Genomic DNA, 23,669 nt, shown 5'->3' with positions numbered 1-23,669 from the left:
TCTAGAACAGGCTCCGGTGGATTTAGAGGGGCGTCTATGTTTTGGTTCAGAAATGTTTGGTAGCGAGCTGGATTTGTCCTTTTTATCTTATGAGCCTGAATGTTTTGGAATCGAAGGGGTGTCGTCTCGATCCGAAAGGCTTGACTTGATGCTTTAGTGCAGAGCCGGAAGGCAGGGCGCTGGAATCAATCTTGGTGCCTACTATGGCCTGATGGCAGTGGTGGCCCAATGGCCTTTTGTTTGGTGGAAGCGGGTTTGGTGGGCAAAGGTGCTTAGGTAACCATGGCACCCTGTCCAGCTGGAACATTGTGGGACTCTATTTCGATCTCCAACTCAGAAAATCAGAGTCTTGGACAAAGAAGGCCTCTTTCGCTGCAGACGCTTCCATTTCCTCTTGTTCGATATCTTCTTTGAAGATATCAGGGGTGTCCTCGATACTCTGCCGCTGCATTTCGCTTTGTCGAGCTCGATGGTCCCGCAGAGTCTTTTTGGATCGGAACGATCAACAAGCGTCACAGTCTTCTTTATGCTCCAGGGAGAGACAGAGGTTACAGACCTTATGAAGGTCGGTGCGCGGGTATTTGGAATGACACCAAGGGAAGAATTTAAATGGCGTCCGTTCCATCGGTAGTAGACTCGATGATGGATTTGAGTGGAAGTAGATAAAGGAAAATGATCTAGGCAAGAAGGTCGTTGTTAGAGTTTCCTGACTGGAAAATGAAAGTTTTCTGAGTTTTTGACGCGCCGAAGGGGGAAAACGCGATCAAAACAATACCGATGAGGGTAGAGTGAACTGCGTACCAAAGGGATCCCGATTAACAGTTTTGAATCAGAGCGCTGCAATACACGTCCAAACACGATGGTGAAAAGACGATGGTGGAAAGAAAACAATCCAACAATGGAGTCCATGCCCATGCGCAGTATCACCGAAAGGAGGAGTCATCTTACCTCGAGACTGGACCCAACACTAGATGGCAGGAGAATGCAAAGCATGTGTATCTACAGCACACATGCCTCGAACACCTCTTTTTGGCTGTTCCAAGTCCACCAGAGGTTGATGACACAGCCCTGGCAGAGGACGGACCCTCTCCTCGCTCTGAAGGCTCACCTGCAGACTGTATCTACTTCCTGCGCTGTTCTTCCGTGCCCTGAAGGTGAATCTTCTCCCCATCTCTTAGGGTTCGCCTGGAAAATTTCCTGCAGTGATAATTTTCAGAAAGATGTCTTGCTGGAAGACAAATAATACAGACATCACGGGGGTCTGTCTTGGCTTTCTTTCTCCCACAGAAAGGGTATTTATTAAATAAAGATGGCATTTTTAAACACACAAAAACATATTCCCATCAGAAAGTTACACCAAATGAGAGTTAAAAAACATTGAATAAAGTAGTTTTCAACAAAATTCACAGGTGTATTTTGAAGAGAAAAGCCTTAGAAAGGCTGAGTTCAGTGCTCCTAGGTTCTGCTGCTGAGAAGCAGGAGCCGGAAAAAAAACCTGAAGTAACTGCCACCTGCTGTGCATAATGGGATGCTGGTGGAGTTCTTAAAGGCACAGTTTCTTTTTTAGCCATATATTAACATCTTATGAGACTACTCTGTCCTGCTCTCATTCATCCCGATCCTAAAAAAGGGTTTGTGACGGAGATTTATGCTGTTTACCAATCATCTCAAATTGTCCTCATTTGTCCGCATAACTGAACATAGGAGTAACATACGTTGCCAACGCACAACTACAAGACTATACAGACATTTTGTGGAGACACAACATACTCCCGACTCATTACACTGGGTCATACTAGAATCCCATGCACAGATTTCTAAATCCTCCCTATTCAGACTTGAACAGAGATGGGTACATAGATTATCCAGCCATATCGAGGGTCTCAATGATGATATACCCTGGAGCACCCTATCCTAAACTGGGAACTGTATGCCCTAATCTCCTGATCCTACTTCACTCTGATGTTTGGTCCATTCCTTTGAATAGTCAATGCTATTAATTTTCTCATTGGCAGGATACGAGGCTCCTGTTTCCCTGTGTTCCCCAGTTGCTATATATGAACACTCTTTCAAGCATTATTCATATACCGACGGGCCATTCTACGCATTGTGTGATTACTGACACACCATTTCTTACACCTGGACCTCAGGAAGTTGGATTGTATAGGGACTACAACATTGATACTCAAACCACACGCCATGTTGTAGACACAAGTATTTCCTTATCTACGTCCTCATGACACAGCCCTCAAGCAATGCAGTGCTTATACATTACCAATGATGATCCACAATCTTCTGATCGATATTCGACTGTTTGAATTTCACATGTGTTAATATTGTTACACATCCGACGCCATTCGGGAGTGGTTTATTTATACCTGCATCATCTGATGCAGCGTATACGGTACGACAAACGCCACTCACAATTGTGTCGCCCCCTCCCGGATTATTAGTCCTGCAGTTATAATTATTGTTCTGATCTTTGACCCTCTAGTTCACGAGTCAAAAGCTTTGGACACATTATGGTGGGTCACGTACTTGTTTACACTTCGTAACCCAACAGCGAGACACGTCACCTGTCCCAGAGACAACGTCACGAGGTTGCTCAGCAACAAAGACGCACCTCCGTGCCTGGGACCAATCACATGACTGTACTCCATTAGCGCAACACGTCACGACGTGCTTCCCGCACTCGATGACGCACCCGGAACCACAGTATATTTTCTCGTACTCCCTCTCGATACCCACCACCCCGGTTCCTGGCGGTTTGGGTAGGTCGTTTCCCTGTACGTGAATCCACGTCGGTGAGTACTGAATCTAATATTGTTTTTCCTCCCTACACCCGAGGAGCCACATCTGCCAACTGACCACCGGAACCCTCCTGATCTATTCCAACAGATTCCATGTACCGAGGCCAACACCCCCTGACTCGATCTTGGTGTCCGGTACGGGTTGATCGGCCAGGGCTATGGTTACTGTGGCTCTGCCTGGCTACCTTCTACCCCCCACAACGGTGCCACCTTATGTTTGGTGACTTCTTATTATTTTTTCCAAAACATAGATACTATTAACGATGGTTTTCCGGCAACTTTTATGTCCTCTCTAGGACCCAATTGGTGTCCCTTTTAGCCGCCAACACCGTTGCTAACAACAGTAGCAACCCTTTTAGGTGAGTCCTTTTCCATAGAATCATTGGATATTAATTTATCTTTCCCTACCCCACACTCCCGAATGGCGTTCGAGACACTACTATGTAATGAAATTGCGTGTTGCACGCCCGAGCACGGTGATCACTTACGACACAATTATCCATAGTTATGTACAGTATGAAGAGTTACTTTTAATTGTTATAAAGAGTTTCTTTCTTCCCCAACAGGAACAAACCATAAGAAGTGGTATGTAGAAATCACTTTACCACGTATTATTGTAGACAGTCTTATTTTGATCCTGATGAATTGCCTTGATCCTCCTGACTCTTACGGCAAGAAACATGTTGATCATATAGAGTAGAGCTTATGTCTAGATACCTAACTCCTAGCATTTAGCCACTCTACACATTTTTAACAGGGCAGTTGACCTTTGGAATAAAATTGAAGTAGGACCAACTGACCCCCTTTTAAAACCCACTTTTCTGCTACATCACTTCACACTAGGCCCCTCACCCCCAAGCACCTTCGGCAGGAACAAAAGATCCCCGACAAAGAGCCCCGGTTTCGGGAGCCCGTCAAGGATTGCAGCGCCGACTTGACGAGGGGCAGTGCTCATATGATGAAGCATGACACCTAGCTTGCTGGGTGTGTGAGAGCACTAGTTCAAACTAAGGGAATTTCCCTCGCTTTCTTCTGATTGGTCTCTCTTATCATTGATCAGCTGAGATACTCTCTTACCTGCTCTTCTCCGCCACTGTACACGAGGAACTTTGTACCCTTCTTTGTTACTAGTCTCATGGGGTATGTACACTGGACCTCTCTAAACAACAACACCCCTAGTCCCTCCCTTTGATAAAAGGAGTTCTTAAAGGCACAGTTTCTTTTTTAGCCATATATTAACATCTTATGAGACTACTCTGCCCATCTCTCATTCATCCCGATCCTAAAAAAGGGTTTGTGACGGAGATTTATGCTGTTTACCAATCATCTCAAATTGTCCTCATTTACCTTATTCTGGCCCTTTTTTGTCATCATAATGAAGAATTTTAGCCATTGTAGCCTAGGTATATAGGCTGCATAATCAGTCTTTTTCTTAAGTGTCTTTGCAGGCCTTCCTGAAGTAAAGCGAAGCTCCACACTTGAAAAGATACATAAAAGAACTGATCCAGGGTCCCGCATGTGGGCGGGACTATTCAGTGCTTATGACTATAATGGATATCCCCTATGAGAGAAACATGAGGTTCCAACCAGGTATAGCCAAACACATTCAAATAGCATCCTTCACTAATCAATACACGTCTGTTCTAACCTTGCCAAATACTATCCAGATACATGATACAAAACATGACTAAAAACAATGCAAGCGGACTGGCCTGATTCCGGTTACTCACCAAATCTTAAACCTTGACAGGATTTTGAAACCATACAAATGGTAGTAAGTGCTATCCAGATATGCATATGTAGTCACAATTTTAAAAATAACACCATTTTGAACATGTTATCTATTTTAATAAATTTTTTCCTTTAGGAGGCTGCAATTTACAGATTTTCAGTCACTAACACAATTTGAGAGTTTAGTCAATAAATAACTCTGGTTTTCTGGACCGACTCATTTTTTAACATTGATGTTGTTGAGAGGTGTGGCACACTAATGTCAGAAAACCAATACATACTGGAGGCTCCGATCACAAAATAAAGCACTTTGGTCCCTTTTTGCATGGCCTTGGTTTAGTGATGCTGTTATGAGACCATCAACAGAATTACAACAGTCTTAAACCTTGTAAATATTACTTATGTTTTCAAAACAGAAACTTTACTTCTGCCACCCGCCCAGGGTTTTTGAGGATTAGAATGGCAAGCCATTTATTCCTGGTGATGTGGTCACTGCAGATGCTTCTCTTTAATATTCATTAAAATTGCAACTTCTGAAATGCAGAGATTTATTGTTAAATTAATGCAATTAGACCCACATCACAGCGGTATGGAGTTTTGACTAGGCGGTACAGTTACCTCCCCACTCGACTCTTTTTTTCCTGTGTGAACTTTCAGGTGTCGTAGAAGCTGTATCTTTTGAGTAAATCTCACCTCACACTCTGTGCACTGAAAAGGCTTCACCCCTGTGTGGATTCTCTCGTGCTGCTGGAGCACATTGCGTTGACTAAAACTCTTCCCACACTCAGTGCAGAAAAATGGCTTCAATCCTGCATGTATTCTTAGGTGACACTGAAGATGTGCTTTTTGAGTAAAGCTCTTTTCACATATAGTACAGGGAAAGGGCTTCACTCTTGTGTGGATTATTTGGTGTTGTTTAAGAGCATTGTTTCGGCTAAAACTCTTCTCACAGGCAGAGCAGGAAAAAGGCTTCAATCCTTCATGGACTTTTTGGTGACCCTGAAGCTGTGCCTTTTGAGTAAATCTCTTCTCACATGTATTGCAAGAAAACGGTTTCACTCCTGTGTGGATTATCATGTGACGACGAAGATTTGCTTCCACAGTAAAGCTTTTCTCACACTCAGTGCACTGAAAGAGCTTTACACCTGTATGAATTCTTAAATGAAGTTGTAGAGATGCTTTGCGATGATAGCTCTTATCACACTTTGTGCAGCGAAAGAGCTTTACATCTGTATGAGTTCTCATATGAAGTTGAAGAGATCGTTTCCTTATAAAGCTCTTGTCACACTCGGTGCAATTATAGAATTGCTTTCCTGTTTGCATTCTTTGGTGCAGCTCAAACATGGATATCACAGTAGAGTCCTTCTTACAATCTTTCTCACTTGCTATTACTTCCGTGGATTGGTCTGTAGACCGAAAAGAAAACATATTAGAAGATATTTATTTCAAAACAAATGCAGCATTGAAAGATTATATAGCTATATACCTATGATACATAAAGTCAGGGCAGCCATTAGATGTACATGTGCTAATTGGTCAGACATGCATTAAGACATATATTAGGATGCTTAAGGACAGATAAGAGTCAGTCCATAAACTGTATAGATGGGAAGCGCCAAAGGGTGTTGTGATTAGTTAGCATGAGATGATCCAGCTACAGGCAATGTTTGTGATTTCAGTGGCATGAGTATGATGATCATCACCACCAATATGATTCCTAGATATAGGACTATACAATTACAGGCATCTAAGCCCTGTATAGTACTACAGAGAGACAGGAAGAGAAGAACAGATTCTTATGAACCCTATATCTGACTTCTACTATACCATTACACAGCTATGTTATAGACAAGAGTTAGCCATATCGCCCTAGAAACCCTTGGCATACAGGTTGGTAGCCAGGCCAGGCTCAAGGCTTGAACACGGACTCAGGTGATTTCATATGCAAGAAACAAACATATATATTTAGTCACAGTTTAGAAGAAAGAACCTCATTGTACAGACAAAAGAAAATGCAAAGAATAATATGATTTACATGCAGGCACCACAGCGGGATTAAAAACTGACAAAAAATAAATAAATCAGGAATGTAAAACTTTACAGCTATCACAATTAAGAATATTCAATTCTATAATGGGTACGGAGGTGAGAATTAAGCATTCTACTGTCAAAGTGACACTTCAATACACATGAGGCTTAAGGTACAAATTAAAAGTTTGATAGTACAAGGAAATCAATCAACAAATATTGCATTTGTATCACACCTTCCCACCATCTTGAAGGCCCATATCTTTGCAATGAACTGTAGAATAAGCAAAGATAATCCTTTCCATCTTCTGTAAACCGTAGCGATCCAAAACAGTACTGTCTATTTCATCTTCTATTCCTGTTGCTTTTCACTGCCTGAAATAAAACTGAGTAATGTTTCCCCTCATGTTTAACTAGAATATGCACTAAATTAACTCAGTATGAAATCATCAACACAAGGATGTGGCTTGAGCGGAGAATGGCACATATGTGAAACAGCTAAGCTCTACACCATTGTCGCTCATTTCTGGAGTCTATGGCAACCACACCTGGTATAGTGGAAACAAGCCCTTGGGCACAGGCAGGCGTAACCAGGCGATCTCAAATGAGCACTGCAGATAGCTGCTGGAGCTACAGTGGTGCTGCGCTATGCTGCTAGAAGATTCCCCCCCAGCAACTAACCCTGAACCAGCAGTGGTGAAGCTGCCCCAGCCCCATTGGGCCTCTGAGGTGCACCGAAGACATTGTGCCCCCTCTCCCCCGACTGAAAGTGATTAGGTATAGTCAAGGAAGAACTAGGTTAGAGAGTGCCAAGATCTCTCAAGCGCAGCTGCGATCTATCAGCGCCTGGTCCTCATCTGCAGGTAGGTGGGTGCCTTGCCAATTGTTTGTCCTCCTCAGGGAGGCTCACTCTGAGAAACATGGGCATGCCAGTGTGTAAGACTGCCCTTCTTGACTCCCTGCGACTGATGAGAGTTACCACTGATTACTCCACTAGATTATCCCTGTTGTATAGCTTCAATCTCACAACTTCAGACAGGGTGCCTCAATCCAATCTCTTACACAGGAGAGTATCTCATATACAACAACAATTACACAACTCCTTCAGTGCCTTCGCTTCAAAGAGACCTTCTCATGTGCATGTGATACCACACTTGAAGCTTGTGCCCTAGCGACCCCTTTGTTGGCACAAACGTTCACCAGGCACTATTTTAAGAGACTGGCGAAGCGGTCATCATCTTGGGAGATGGGGGGCTAGCTAGAATGGCTGACAAGCCCAGTGACAAGCTTCCCTTACTTATCACCAGTCTGAGACCTCCATTGCTTATGTCCTGTGCTGCACACAGCCCCAGCTGGTGCAAGATCTACACTCCACTGAATTTGCCCCGCTACCCAAGAGGCATATTCTGCTGATCAGTGCGTTGAATGGTGTGACAAGTGACTTTGACATTAACAAAAAAGCTGAGATTCTTTGTCCAAAGACCAGCCAGCAGAAAACACAGCCAAGACTGACAAAAGGGCACAACTCCTGAAATTGCTAGATCTTAACTGGACTGACAGGGTGATGTGTCACTCCAACCTCACTATCACTCAAGAATTCCTGCAGCAATTTCTCGCTAACATAAAGGTGAAGGTTGGAAGTAGCATGCAACCTTTAGGGGCCTATCGTCATGAGCTAAAAAATAAAGTCACAGGCTTAGGCAAAGGGGTCGATGACCTCGGGAAAACGGTAGATGGTTAACACATCAACTGCGCTTGGTCGGCACACAAATGCTTGCCTTGGAAGGAAAATATATGGATATTCTCCTCAAGCAATATCCAGAGTCAACAACATATGAATTAGGGGACTTACTCCAAAGGCAGATGGGCAGGACATACAAGCTTTTGCAAGGATTCTTTTGCAATCTATCAGGAACAAACTGGATGACAACCCGATCCATACCAACCGACAAAATGGTGGGATCCACTTTGCAAGGGATAGACACCCAAATATTCTGTTAGTGTGCTCATGTATAAAGAGAAGCAGGAGATAATGGCACTACTCTCCCACAATCCATCCTTTGACCCCAACCCCCTAATTAACTTCATTAAGCATAGAGAACTCATTTAAGGGATTCATGATTATCATCTCAAAACTGCCGATATTGAGGGAATTAGAAACACACCACAGTTTCTGATTTCCAAATAAATCTTACAAAATTTGAAGCATTATCACTTAAGCATGCCCTTTTCAGAAAAAAATGTTTCTTTCCCCCTCTGCTGGGCAACGAAGGCAGACTCGCCTTGGAGAATACAACTAGCACCCATCCCTTTGAGAGAAATCAGAATGGATTTACTGAGAAGGCACCTGGGACACCGTTTCGTTGTTGGGGAGAAGGACCACCGTAATGACTGTACTTTCTATAATCCTGTACCTTTTCTGGCTGATTCCTCTCCCAACTTCACCCTGCTAGTCAGACAATTTTAGCACGCTCTTAACAGCTTCATTTGTGGGGTCGAAAGCTAAAAGTTGGGAGTAAATATCTCCCCTGACCCACAGCTCAAGAAGGCTCATCTCTATCCTGCCTCTTTCAGGTACCTCAGTTACACTTCTTAGTAAAATTGGGAGAAATACAGATGGTAAAACAGTTGTGTTTTATTGACCAATCAATCACAAAGCCATCTCTTTGGTTGGTTTAGTAGTTGGGGAAACCAACAGAAGATGCAGCTTTTACTCATCTGCCGGCACAGAAGGGAACATGAAAGGCTTAGATCAGTGTTTCCCAAACTGTTGTTTGTGACCCACTGGTGGATTGCAACCATTTTTGGGTGGGTCAGGAAAGTCCAAGCAACAAATAATGAGGTCTGTAAACTCTGTGTTTATCTTTTCACATTTGCATTTCTTCAACGACAGAGGTTGAATGTCAGACTATATCTTCTGACAAGTTCGTGCTTCTTCTTTAACATGAAATCAGTTTACTTTTTATTTTCTGACTGCAATGTGAGAAGAGGTTTTGAAGTGAATTATGTGCCAATATTAGGATGTCTTTTTTTTTTTTTACAGCGGACAAAACCTAAATACCAGTAAATTAACTTTATGCATTCATCCGTTAGGAAAGCAAAAATGAAGCACGCGTTTTTTATAATTCTGAAGCGTGCTAGAAAAGCAGATTTTAATAGGATCAAAACAAATAATTCCACTTTAATTAGTGATGCATAAATGATAAATATTCACAGGAATCCCATTTGCACACATTATAATTTGAGTACATTATGCTATATAGATTAATCAGTAAAACGGTATGTCTTTAACTCCACTTCTCCAAAATTGGTATAATTTATGTATTCCAATGCTTGAATCATTCCCAGTCTTCAGGCTGGGAATCCTTAGTACATGAAAACAGCAGTATACAGTTTAAAATATACATAACAAAGAATAAAGTGTGAAATGGGCATAGGCCTGAAACAACCGTATATTTTTAGTAGCACATCGATCCCATTAGAAAGAACCCAAACATCAGCCTATGAGGTTAAAGCTCAAACAATTCTACTCCCCCCTAAAGGCCACCATAGGTCAGATTTCAAAGCACAAGTGTGAGCATACAATATGATGAGCCTCTGAACCGAGAGGAGGAAGGGTGGTATGTGAATATATAAAAAATACCAATGTTTGAGAACTGGAGTTACAGGTTAACTAATTTCTTCTCCAACATTGGTTCTTCTAAATATTCACATGCTTGAATCAGAATAGCAAGCAGTACACATAATACATTGCATAAGCAGGCAGCAGGCTCACCTTTACCCAAACAGGTTTCTCAGAACTGCCTGTCCCACTGCTGGGTCAGCTTCTGCGTCCATGTCTAGGCAGTACTGCTTCGTGAATGTGTGCTGTCTCTTACAGGTGGCTGCATGGCAGATGTCTTTTAAGGACACCCCCGTAAAGAGCTACACTAATGCCATGCTCCTGGTTGAATGCGCCCTCACTTTTCCTTGTAGTGGGTGCTTGGCCTTGGCGTGACAGAAGGAAATACAGGCGGAGAGCCAACAAGCTATCCCCTGCATGGATAGGAGATGAACTGGTCTGGGCTGTCAAAGAGAGACAAACAACTGGTCTGAAGAGCATATGTCCTTTGTTTTGTCTATGTAGGACCGGAGACACCTACGCAAGCCTAATGAATGTAACAATCTTTCTGCTGACATAGATGGATTTGGAAAGAAAGATCGCAGAAAGACAGGTTCATTTAAATGTAAATCAGAAGGAACCTTGGGTATAAACTTGGGGTTGATTCTCAATATTACTTTGTCCTTTGAAAACTTAAGGAAAGGTTCCATGATGGTGAATGCTTGAAGTTTTCCGAATCTCCGTGCAGATGTCAAAGCCAAAAAAACAGACGATTTCCATGACACAAATGTTAAATGTGCCTTATGTATAGATTCAAAAGGAGGCAACATTATTTGACTCAGCACGGAATTAAGCTACCATGGAACTGATGGATGTCGAAGTGGTGGAAATGCTCCTTTCATGAATTGTTTCATTAATCTTTGGGAGAACAGTTCTCTTAAATCTTGAGATTGCATCCAGATGAACCCTGACTGAAGAGTATATAAGCACATTGTTTGCCAGACTCAATAAATACGGAAGGACTTGATATAATTTTATTATTATTGGATGATGGCCTTTATTCCTTCACCACATACAGAAATGCTTCCATTTGGCGTCGTATGTCTTCGTTGCTGCCGGTGGTCAAGCTTGTGCTAACTGTCGTGTGGCAGATACAAATGGCCATCTCTAGGTGGTGTGGTTTCAAGCTGTCAAGTTCAGCGACTTGGGAGAATCATCATTGCTTCTTGGGCTCTGCAAGAAGCTGAAGACCTGTCTTCAAAAAAAATAACACCAAGCAGACAGTCGCCCATCCATCGGCAGAGCGCCTGGATACCCTCATGGATGATTAGTGTGCTATGCAAATAATCATAATATAGACTGCCCGGCTGGAACTGGCTTGGTTTAGGGTAGGTGAACAAAATGTATCCTTCACGTTTAATTCAACTTTAGGCCATTTCCAGACAGTTGTATACTTTTGGCATTATAATCGTTTCAGACAGGGGGAGGGTATTAGAAAAGAGCAACGCATGGGAGGCAAGACCGAGGGTGGAAGGCAAGCTAAACAGTCAGATCTTGCACCCCCTTTCAGTCAATAATTTCGGGAAGCTTTTTGACCAAGGCATGCGTATGTACAGTTAAGGTTCCCACTCCAGCCAAGGAACTCCCAAATGATAACCTCTCTCCTTACCTGCCAAGACATCCCAGCTCTCACAGCCTCTGCTACTCCATTTTGCCCCCAATGCCATAAGGATAAGAAAGTTGAGATGCATTAGGCGTTTGAGCAACTAAAGAGCATCAGAGAACAAAAGCTCTGCCAGGCCCAGGTGAAGAGGAAACATTATAGGCTGATGTAACAGTAAAAGCTGCCCAATGTTTGGAGGCTGAGAGAGTGCTAGAAATGGGCCCATGGAGCCATCAATCCCAGATGTGTCTGATGGCTCAGTGGACTAATGTATCCGCTGCAGGGATTTGTGTGAGCCTGAGACTCATTATCAGAAATTCATATGCCCCCAGGTACTTTCATTTTTCTAAGGGCCAACAGAAATGAGTACCATTGAGATGTATAACGAACAAGTTACTTGCCTTCGGTAACATTATCTGGTAGAGACACGGTCTAGCCGCAAATTCCTTAACTTTTGAATTCTCCCCAGGGGCCAGGCTGGATCTGGAAATCTTTCGGCAGTCCCTCTGCGCGCCAGGGGACGGATCTTATGGATCCGTGATGACGCTGATTCCGGTTATGACATCAGTGGAGTCACATAAGTCCCTTCCAGGGTGCGGACGTCAGTTTCTTCCATGAAACCCTCAGCGCTAAAACGTGGACCCACAAAAGAAACCGGCTGTGTGTGACAAAAAAAAGATATATCTATTCTCCAAAGCATAATTAGAAAAAAGAAATAAATGGCATGACAATACCCACACAAGGGCCATAGGGAAAGACCCAATGGTGTAACGAAGAAACTGGAAAAAAGGGTATAGCAATACCAAGTCAAGATGTAAGAAGTAAGACCAAATGGTCAGTTGACTCACACAATTACGTGAAACAGTAATCACTGGTAAATAACTCCAATACAGAAAAGGATATAACCCTTACATTATAGAACATTCGCAGAGAAGGGATGATGGGCAGGACGTTAAGGAATCTGCGGCTAGACTGTCTCTACCAGATAATACGTTATCAAAAGTAAGTAATTTGTTTATCTGATAGAGACATCTAGCTGCAGATTCCTTAACTTTTGAATTAAATAAAATAGCTATACCCACCCAGAGGAAGGTCTGCAAACTAATCCTACAAATGCTCTCAAGAGGACCAGCTGGTTGAAATTCACCACCGACCAGACATATGTAGGAATTAAATGTAAAAGAGCATGGCTCTGTATAAAAATACGTGGTACTGACCACAGCCAATGTAAATAAAAAACAACCCAGCAGGCACAGAAAAACAAAAGCCTCAAGGAGAACAGAATAATACCATGTCAGAAGACATCTGACAACAGACAGACAACAGTATTTAACCCCCAAAGGGTAAGTAAGCCCTTGGACTAGAAGGGAAAAAGGCAACGTAAGTGCTATGCAACCTGCATTCTCTACATCAGTAAAACAATATCTTAAGAAAATCTGTCCTGATAACTCCAGTAAAGAAGGGCCTTCAAACCTCATTCCCATTAAAACCACGATGAATGGCCACATTCATTGCAAGTTGGGGAAGATCAGACCAAAAATTGCACTGAAACAGATATAAATCTGCAATAAATATTGATCAATTATACCCAGATCTATATATCCGCGTTCCACGCCTACATATAGATCAGAATTTTAAAATAGAATGTAATATTCTTAATACATATAGCAGAACTATATCTCAGCATACGTTAATACATATGTAATACACTTATGTAAACATTGTATACACCCGGATAAAAGGAAATGAAAAACCAGTCCCAAAATACCATATATTATCGAGAGATATCGCATCCTTAATGAAACACACTATCAATAGTGCCAAAGCCAACGAATATGAACATTTTCAGGATGTTCTTAAATTACAGAAAGATTAAAAAAAAAAAAAAAAAAACCTTCTTCTCTGAAAAACAGAAATCCTCAAAACCTTGTAAGACATGGCTATACACCGGCCTACTGCATCTCAGCAGCAGAGCTCATGGTTCAACCATGTTCCGAAATTGAACAGAAGAATATAAATTTCCGGATCCAGTCTGGCGCTTGGGGAGACTTCAAAAGATAAGGAATCTGAGGCTAGATGTCTATCTCAGATAACAAATAATGGTTATTGTTATGTTAAGTTAATTTTATACAGCGCACTGCTACCCAACAAGGATTTCCCAGCGCTAAACCTGACAGAAGACAAAAGAAATAAAGGAAATCGGGCTGAGACACGTACTGTGAACTGTGTGTTTTCGCCTATGCTGCATATGGTGGGATGTTTTTACTGAATTACGAGTTTGAACATTTGTCTGCTGCTATTTTCATTTTCCTCTTACCCGCATTTTAAAAGCTCACAAATTGCCTATTTTGCACATTCTTCCTTCTTATCTCCCTATCTGCTGGTCGCGGCGAGGGTTGGAGGGCTTCCCTCGTGACGCCATCCTGCTACTGGCGCAGGTCAGCGCGCTAGTTGTTTTTACCGGGACGCATTTAATGCGCGTCGCACGGACGCGCAGCGCCTGAGGGGGTTTCCCGGGCTGAGACACGTACTGTGAACTGTGTGTTTTCGCCTATGCTGCATATGGTGGGATGTTTTTACTGAATTACGAGTTTGAACATTTGTCTGCTGCTATTTTCATTTTCCTCTTACCCGCATTTTAAAAGCTCACAAATTGCCTATTTTGCACATTCTTCCTTCTTATCTCCCTATCTGCTGGTCGCGGCGAGGGTTGGAGGGCATTTCCTTTCCTCCTGACGCCATCCTGCTACTGGCGCAGGTCAGCGCGCTAGTTGTTTTTACCGGGACGCATTTAATGCGCATCGCACGGAGGCGCAGCGGACGCGCGCAGCGGGCGCGCCGCTGGCGCGCCAAAGGCAAGCCCGTCTGCGCCCGTCCGCGCCCCGGTAGCGACCAGCGCCAGAAACGCTGTACCACGATCCGTGCGCTCTCTTGCTACTGCCGGCCGTGTGGTATACTCTGGCGCCGCTCTCAGGGGCCTGAATGTGGCAGTCTGTCGGCATCCACATTCGTGGGATGTGACAGCTATCCCGCTTGGAGCCTGTAGTTCCTGTGGCTTCCAGTTGGGGCTGGACTGTGCGCTTCTCCCCAATTTAACCCCGGGTTTCAAAAGGGGAAATAACCCGGTGCAGCTTTCAGCTGCACTCATCAATGTTCGCTCATTAAAAAAACATCATGCGGAAGTTCATGGGCTGCTAGAGGATGGGGCCTTGGATATGCTGTTTCTTACGGAGACCTGGCTTGACGCCTCGGCGGCCCCCATAGTCGCGTTGGCTACCCCTCTGGGCTACAAGATCCTGAGAGCTGATCGTAAAGGGTCAAGAGGGGGAGGTGTTGCTGTTATCTACAAAGAATGCTGGGATCTCTCTTTGGGTGACTCTCAGGACTGGGCAGGCTGTGAGGTACTGGACTTTAGTGTCCGACTTTCAGCTCACTTCACTCTTGGGGCCTCCCTGATCTATCGGCCTCCGGGCCCTCCTGGCTCCTTTCTCCAAACTTGGGGAGATTCCCTTACTGCTAGGGCGGTCAGGTTCTCTCATTACTTGGTGTTGGGAGACCTGAATTTTCACTTGGATATGCCTCATGAGAGGGAGGTGATGGACATATTGGATCATCTAGCCGTGGCCCAACTTGCCCAGCTTGTCCGCCTGCCTACTCATCAGGCTGGTCACCTATTGGATCCTATTTGCTCCAACTTTGCCATCGCGGTTAATGACCCTCTCCCTCTGACGTGGTCCGACCACTATATCTCGTATTTCTCCTGGACAGTCTCCAGGACAGAGGCTTGGTCGCCTGGCTTTTCGAAACCTGTCTTGGGGAAAATTGACACCTAGGACTTTGTGCACGCTTTGGACTCCACCAGGCCGGTACTGTCCGGGAGCTTAGAAGAGTGTATGACGGGATTCACGGATTGGTTGTCCAAAGCTGTGATCTCTGTTACCTCTCGTCAGCCCATAAAACCGGCCAGAGCATCCCCTTCTAAACCATGGTTTACCCCGGCTCTCAAAGCTCTTAAACACGACTGTAAAATCTTGGAGCGGGCATGGCGGAAGAGCAATTACTGCCTTGTGGCGAAATCAAAACTACGTACTATGCAAAGATCTTATTATGATGCCATATCGGCGGCAAAAAGGCAGTTTTATGCGGTCCGCATTGAGGCGGCCAGGAACAATTCCAAAGAAATCTTTGCTATAGTTCAGAGCTTCATCTCTCCATTGGCTCAGAAAAGTGCCACACCCTCTTCGTTTGATTGGTGTAATACTCTGAGTTTTTTTAGAGATAAGATACTGGCCATTCAGGCATCTTTTTCTCCTGACAGTGATGCACGGGATGGCGTACGGAATGTTCTGCCCACTCCCTCTACCTTACTGTCTGCTTTTTCTCCGGTCCCTCCCTTGGAAACTTTGAAGATTCTTAAAGGGCTTAAGTCGGGATCCCCTGCCGATGCTTGCCCGGCCAGACTCTTAGCAGAGGCTGCTGATTGTATCTATCTGGAGGTCAATTTGATTATCAACCTTTCCCTTCAGTCTATGGTGGTCCCTCAGGTCTGGAAGCAGGCCAAGATTCTTCCTCTGCTGAAGAAACCGTCTTTGGACCCGCTCAATCCGGTCAGCTATCGCCCCATCTCCCTCCTGCCAGCTATTGCTAAGGTTTGTGAGAAGGTGGTGCACAAACAGTTGTCGGATTTTGTGGAGACGGAGGGTATTTTACATCAAGCACAATCGGGGTTCCGGACTGGCCATTGCACCGAGACGGTTCTTGTCGAGGTGGTCGAGGCGGTTCGAACTTGCCTGGATGCTGGGGGCAGAGCTGCCCTGATCCTACTGGACCTCTCGGCGGCCTTCGATACGGTCCCACACGGCCTTTTGTTGACCCGTCTCACTGAGATTGGAGTCTCTGGGGCCGTGTGGGGCTGGCTCAGGTCTTTTCTCGAGGAAAGAGCCGAACAGATCTGGATCCCCCCGTTTAGTTCCTCCCCTCATTTGGTCACTACGGGAGTCCCGCAGGGCTCTGCACTCAGCCCTCTGCTCTTCAATATTTACGTCACACCGTTGATTCATCTTGCTGAGGATCTGGGGGCTAAGGTACTGGCGTATGCTGACGACACCCAGCTACTTTTTACATGGGATAAGACCTCCAGCTCTGTTCTGGCCGCCCAACAGTGCCTTCGATCCATCTTCTCTTGGCTGGCTAATGCTCAGCTCAAGTGTAATGAGCAGAAATCCGAGATCTTGCTCTTCGGCACGTTTCCTACTGACTTCCGTCAACAGTTGTGGCCTCAAGAGCTCCCTCCTCCCTTTTCGGAAGGACAGCCCACTAAGAACTTGGGCATTTGGTTTGAGGAGAACCTGTCCTTCTCTACACACATTAAGAAAACGGCCGGATGTTGCTTTGGTCTTATTAAAACACTCAGGAGCTTCTTCCCACTGATCCCGCAGGCAACCAGAGTAACCGTGACCTGCGCTCTGATTCTCTCTCGGCTAGACTATGCCAACTCCTTGTTTACTGGGTCACCTGGTTATTTGGTTAAGAAGTTGCAGGTGGTCCAGAACACGGCGGCTAGGCTAGTCTTAGGTTTTTCATCTAGGTCGAGCGTCACCACGCACTTAAAATCTCTACATTGGCTGCCGATCGTGGCCAGGATCAAATTTAAATCTCTGGTCCTGGCACATCGTGCTCTTCATGGGCAGGGCCCACTCTATCTTCAAAGACGCTTTGCCTTCTATGCCCCTGCAAGGGTCCTGCGCTCGTCGGCCCTCCGCCTGGCTGTCGTCCCGCGCTACAAGCTTCAGAGGATGGGAGGTAGCTCTTTGGTGGTCAGAGCTAGTAGGGCCTGGAATGCCCTTCCTCTTGATCGCCTCACTCAGGAGCTTGCATCTTTTAAGAAAAAGCTGAAAACATTCCTTTTTGTATAATTGTCTCTTTCCCCCCCTCTGGTTCGCGCCGGGACACTTGAGTAGCTGAGCGCGTTACAAATGGAATAAATGAAATGAAATGAAAGGTGAATTATTGGTTAAATAACCACTTTTTTGAAAGTTTATGAAAATTCATATATGAAGTTTCATTACGAATTGCAATGGGAAGAGAATTCCAATATAGATGGACCAAGACAAGCAAACAAACGACCTCCCATTCTTTTGAGTTTAATTCTGGGCACCAAGAATTTACCGAGTGGCCGAACGAAGTAAACGAGGGGACTGGTAAGGGTGAACTAGAATTTGCAAATATTTAGGAGCAAAGCCAGCTTTGACTTTATGCATATGACTCGTGTCCTTAAACGTCACACGGTTTTCAACCTTAAGCTAATGAAGATTGCGCAAAGCACTGGAAGTAGAAGAATTTTTAGAGAGCTGGCAGAGCAGCCTGGCAGCTGAATTTTGTACCACCTGTAGTTTCCGTGTGACATCCTTATTTGATCCCAAATAAAGGATGTTTCCATAGTCCATTCTAGATGTCACAAGCGCCTGCACTACGGTTTCGAGTGGAAACCGGAAGCATCCAAATAATTTTTTTCAACCATTTTAAGATGGTGAAACAGGTGGCTGCCACCTTTACAGCCTGCTGCTTCATAGATAATTTGTCATCAATAAGGGCTCCCAAATTGCGAACATAAGCAGAGGGCAGAGGAAGATCACCCATTTCACACGGCCAATGCTGGGGGCCCCAAAGATGTTTATTTTTACCCAAAATAAGGACCTCAGTTTTTTGCAGTTTAGCTTAAGAAGATTAGCTTCAATCCAAGATGCAATATTCCTCAGACCAGTCTGAAGAACTGAAGGTCCAAACGTCTTTTCCATAGAAAGGGAAAAGATGATCTGGGTGTCGTCGAAAAGGCACAGCCCCGCCTCCTCTGCTATTGTCGCCAGAGGTTTAACATACAGATTAAATAGAAGAGGACTTAGGATAGAGCCTTGGGGTACCCAATAAGAAGAAGAGTGAATTTTAGAAGTGGCTCTAGATGAAAAAACTTGAAAAGTCCGTTTGGCAAGAAAAGATGAAAGCCAGCCAAGTGCTGAGCCAGTAATGCCAAAGGATTGCAAAGATTTAATTAACACAGTATGTCGTAACATTTCTGATACTCCAAGCAGAGTTGTCTCGGTGGAATAACCGGCCCTAAAGCCGGACTGAGAGGAGTGTAGAAGGTTAGTAGATTCAACAAATTGAGTTAGTTGCTGGTTAACATGCTTATCCAAGATTTTGGAATAAGTAGGAAGCAGAGAGATAGGCCTAAAGTTAGATGGCTGAGATGGATCCGCATTGGCCTTTTTTAAAAGAGGAAGAACCATCACGTTTCCAGTCTGAAGGAGCAATAGCTTCTTGAATAGAGGCATTAAGCAGCTGCATAATTAACATCAAAGAGGATGAATCCAACTGCTGCAGCATAGATGCAGGGATGAGATCACAAGGGGAACCAGATTTAATACTATTTATAATCTTTTTAGAAGAATTACTATCAAAAAGTGTCCAGGTTTGTAGTCTAGTGGAGTCCTTCGACCTGTAATCAGACTCGGTCGTAGAGGGCGACATAACAGATGCCACTGTGAGTATTTTGTAATACAGAGTATATTTGCTCTACTTTATCCACAAAGTAGTTAGCGAGGCTGTCGAATTGTTGTTCATTTAAGATAGGTGGCATTGACTGTGTTTCAGAGCCAGCAAGGTTTTTTACCATAGTAAAACAGGGTACGCGAACAATTCTGGGCATTGGAAATAGTGGAGGAAACATATTCCTTCCTTGCTAATTTACAAAGTGCTTGGTAGTGTTTTAAAGCTGAAGCCTTTCCTGTGTTAGAGCCTCACTTCAGGCACTTATTACACGCCTCATTTACTACCTCTCGCCTTCCGGAGGAATGGAAACAAGCAATAGTACTACCCATTAAGAAAAAAGCAAACATTAGCATGGACATAATGGACAACCTACGACCCATATCCCTGCTACCCTACGTGGCCAAGTTAGCTGAGAAAATCGCTAACAGTCAACTTATGGAACATCTTGAGACCCACAATGTTTTCCACAAATCTCAGTCGGGTTTTAGAACTGGCTTCTCTACGGAGACAGCTCTACTGAGGGCCACTGAAACCTTACGAGAAGGAGCAGATAAGGGAAAGACAATGGCCCTTATCATGCTTGATCTCAGTGCCGCTTTTGACACTGTAGCACATTCCATCTTGCTACAGTGTCTAAATAAAGCGGGAGTCACCAACAAGGCACTGGGTTGGCTGAAATCTTTCTTAACTAACAGGACCTTCCAGGTTCAAAGAGGTACTTTCCTCTCTGACAGGGTGATGCTGGAACAGGGGGTTCCTCAGGGCTCTGCCCTGAGTCCCACCCTGTTCAATCTCTACATGGCCCCTCTGGCAGAAGTGGTGCAATCGTTCGGCGTAGAGCTTGTCTCCTACGCCGACGACACGCAACTCTTTATATCTCTGACCCAGGCCCCTTCTAAGGAAGCTGATAACTTCAACGCGTGCATGTCCAAACTGGCTATGTGGATGAATGAACACTGTTTGAAACTTAATGGGACAAAAACAGAGGTCCTCATTATAGGAGGTAATGAGGTCAAATGGACGACAGAGTGGTGGCCCAGTTGCCTGGGACCCCTGCCCTCGCCTGCACAAGAGGCGAAGAACTTAGGTGTATGGGTGGATAATAAACTGTCATTTGACAGCCACGTAAAGAAGACTGTTGGCAAATGTTTTGGGGTGATGAAAACCCTCAACCGCACCCTCGACCTGTTACCCATTAACTCCAGACGTACTATGACGCAGGCACTTATAACGTCCCGTATTGATTACGGCAATGTATTACTCATGGGGACTTCAGTGAAAAACATAAAAAAGCTACAAGTTCTACAAAACTCGGCAGCCCGCCTGGTACTAAGGCTTCCCCGCCGAGCTCCTTCACGTCCCTCTCTAGCAGCCCTCCACTGGTTACCGATCAGTAAGAGGATTGTTTTTAAAGCCATGCTCTGGTGCCATAAAATCATTCATCACAGAGCTCCGGCATATATATCTGATTTGGTGTCTGTGTATGAACCTAACAGATCTCTTAGATCCAAAGGAATGGGTCTACTCAAAACTACCTGCCCCAAAAAAGCTAAAATGGGTGGCAGATCATTTCGCACCTTAGCTGCCAAACAATGGAACCTCCTGCCCCTAGATATTAGGCTGGAGAGTAATGAAATCAGATTTAGGAAGAAGTTGAAAACCTGCCTCTTTGCTGTGTGAACTGGTTCGCTTCTTTTTTTCCTCTGCTGCTGCTCTCTTTCTCCATAGCGCGGGGACACGCCGGGAGGTGTTACCATGCGCTCTACAAACTCCTTTAAACTAAACTAAACTAATTTAAATTTAGAGTCCTGCATGTAGTTCCTCCTCCAGTTCCTTTCCAGAGCTTTACATTTGTTTTTTTCAGTTTTTAATTGCTCTGTAAACCAAGGGGCAGGAGGACGGTGATTATGTTTTTTTATTTTTTTATTTCACTGCCAATATAACCTTCTGGGTATATGTGTGCATTACAAATACATGTCATATGTTATGGTGCTTCAGACACAGAGAACGGTAAAGCTTCTTACCCTAGTGCCCCCAAAGATTGTGGGGAACCATATCATGGGGCTGGCCTTTTGGCTTGACTGTAGAATTTACAATTAGCTTGTGGTGTATAAATTAGTTTGAGAAGCAAGCAGCTGCTCTGCTGAGTCATCTACTCAGTGGGGACGAGGCCATTCTTACACTGAGGACACCAGCTCAAGGCAGAGTGCAGTTTGGATGTGTTGCTTGATGTTTTGCTAAGGGTTTTAAATAGACTTATCGTGATGCTTCCCTAGCCAAGGACTTACTTGTACAGAATGCGAACCATCAATTCCTACTCTGAGGGGGTCTTTTAGAAACATGATCAATTTTTCTACAGTTTATTTATACATATAGTTATAAATACAATATCTGCGGATGGGGAGTGACCAGATGGCAGCTATGGAAGACACCACTGACTATCAGCAACAATCCAAATTGCTAAACAAGAGAAGGCAAAAATTAACTCAAATTCTTTGATTGATTTAACAGATGGATGCATATTTACCCGCCCATACAGAAATGTAAGGGGTCTCTGCGACCGGGCCCAAGAGACCGGTTGCAACAGCCAAAAGTGAGTGAGACAGACAGACAGACTCACACACACACAGACTCACACCGTCAGTCACGCCCTGGCGGAGATATCGTGGTAATGGTGGTATGCACTTTGTGTACCCCTGGGGTAACAACGCTATGTACTTTGCTAGTGGTTTGTTAAAAGACAATAACCATCTCCAGTTCAGCCACAGATTGTCAAGTATACAGGAGTGGATGGAGTGCGAGAAAAATTAAAGTTGAGGCAAACTGCCACAACCGCCGGAGGTAATCCACGGATGTTTAACTCTACAATGTGCCTTGCAGGTTCTTAAAAATATGATAAATATGAAACATTAGGATGCATTTTATTGTACACTCCAATTCTGAGCACATTAGTAAATAAAGCAACATGAAGCACAGTAAGTATGAAGGCATGTAGAATAGGGGGCATGAGATATGATCAAGACAGACACATTTCTCAAACTAGTTCCAAGTAATACTCGACTCGAAAAGAGAAGACTATTGAGCTGAGAGGATTAAAACAAAGAAGAATACCATAAACTAGTGGCTAGGAAAAAGGAGCGCATGATGTATGTGTGGACTGTAATAGCTCAATACATTAGAAATCCTATCCTAACATAGGGTTATAGACGGTCACTTGCACATAATTTTCAGGTTGGTGCCATTAACTCACCTGGAAAATTACAGATGATTTGTTTTATCTCAGTGTCTTGACGATTCCCTGAAGACTCTGCCTCCTCTTTAATGATTGATGACTTAAGAGATGCTATATTGGACATTCCTGTAAAAAACGTATAATTAATTCGCGGAAGAAATGTGATCAATGTAGAGCGTACTTGGACCTCATAGGCAAAATGCATAGGGCAAGGGTGGGATGGTCTCTGTGCAAGTCCAAGAGCCTCACCACCAGCTGCGACGAATGAATGGAGAACAGATGGCGATGTATTAATGACACCTTCAGCGTCTCTCAGTCATTGAGAGTGATAGGGTGTGAATGTGAATAACACTAGCCACATCTGGTGCCCTTTAAGAGGAAAGCAGAAGCAAAACACTGTTGCAGGATTTCACTGGGACCTGGTATGTAGTAGGGCAGTTAATAATCTACACTGGATAATAAAACATCCAAGAGTAACATTTGGAGACACACTAGCATGTTAGCACATAGCAAAAGCTTTGATGCCGAGGGAACGATGTTGGAATGCTCAATGCAACGGATTCAAAGCCTGCGGAACCAGCACTTTTCAACTCAGTTCGCCTGCTTGGAACTCAGTGCATTCCTCTGCCTTCCTCTTTTGCAGTTAGCTACCTGAAATTCATTTTTCAAACCCTAGCCCCACTGAGTTTCTAGCAAAGGTCCTTGAATTGCAGTCTCAAACCCAATGCTCAACGCAAAATTCTGGTACTTACTAGACAATAACATTATATATGTATGTGCTAGTATTTATATAGTGCAAACCTAGCTAGGAAGAAACGCAGAGCTGCACATTATGTGGGGGTTGAGATGTGATGTTTAGGATCGTATTTATCAAGTGAGGATTACATATTTACTTTCCTCATATTACATTTCACATTTTTAAGCATAGGGAGATTAGGGGCCTAATTTTGATGGACGGATGAAGTACCATCACCATAGCGAAGTACTACACTTCCGCCATGCCAAGGGTACTCCACCCGCCAACACTGGAGATCTTTGTTGCCCCACCAAACATCT

The 23,669-nt window shown here is 44.1% G+C and overlaps 1 protein-coding gene across 6 annotated transcripts in view; it reads right to left on the bottom strand.

Annotated features, from left to right (window-relative positions):
- Positions 1 to 4,636: 4,636 nt before the first annotated feature.
- The window catches only part of LOC146800041 (uncharacterized), a 49,353-nt gene continuing 30,320 nt past the window's right edge, over positions 4,637 to 23,669 (bottom strand). For 4 of the 6 annotated variants that reach the window (XM_085620957.1, XM_085620956.1, XM_085620954.1 and 1 more), the window contains 2 exons: positions 22,632 to 22,739; positions 4,637 to 5,947 (listed from right to left, as the gene is read on the bottom strand). In XM_085620957.1, the coding sequence (XP_085477083.1) occupies positions 5,121 to 5,947; positions 22,632 to 22,739 (935 nt within the window). In that variant the 3' untranslated portion in view covers positions 4,637 to 5,120. The remainder of the gene's footprint in view (positions 5,948 to 22,631; positions 22,740 to 23,669) is intronic. The other 2 variants (XM_085620958.1, XM_085620955.1) reach the window with 1 other exon arrangement.

Source organism: Triturus cristatus, chromosome 8, assembly GCF_964204655.1.
Source record: "Triturus cristatus chromosome 8, aTriCri1.1, whole genome shotgun sequence".
Lineage (NCBI taxonomy): Eukaryota > Metazoa > Chordata > Amphibia > Caudata > Salamandridae > Triturus > Triturus cristatus.
This window is presented reverse-complemented; position numbering and strand designations above follow the sequence as displayed.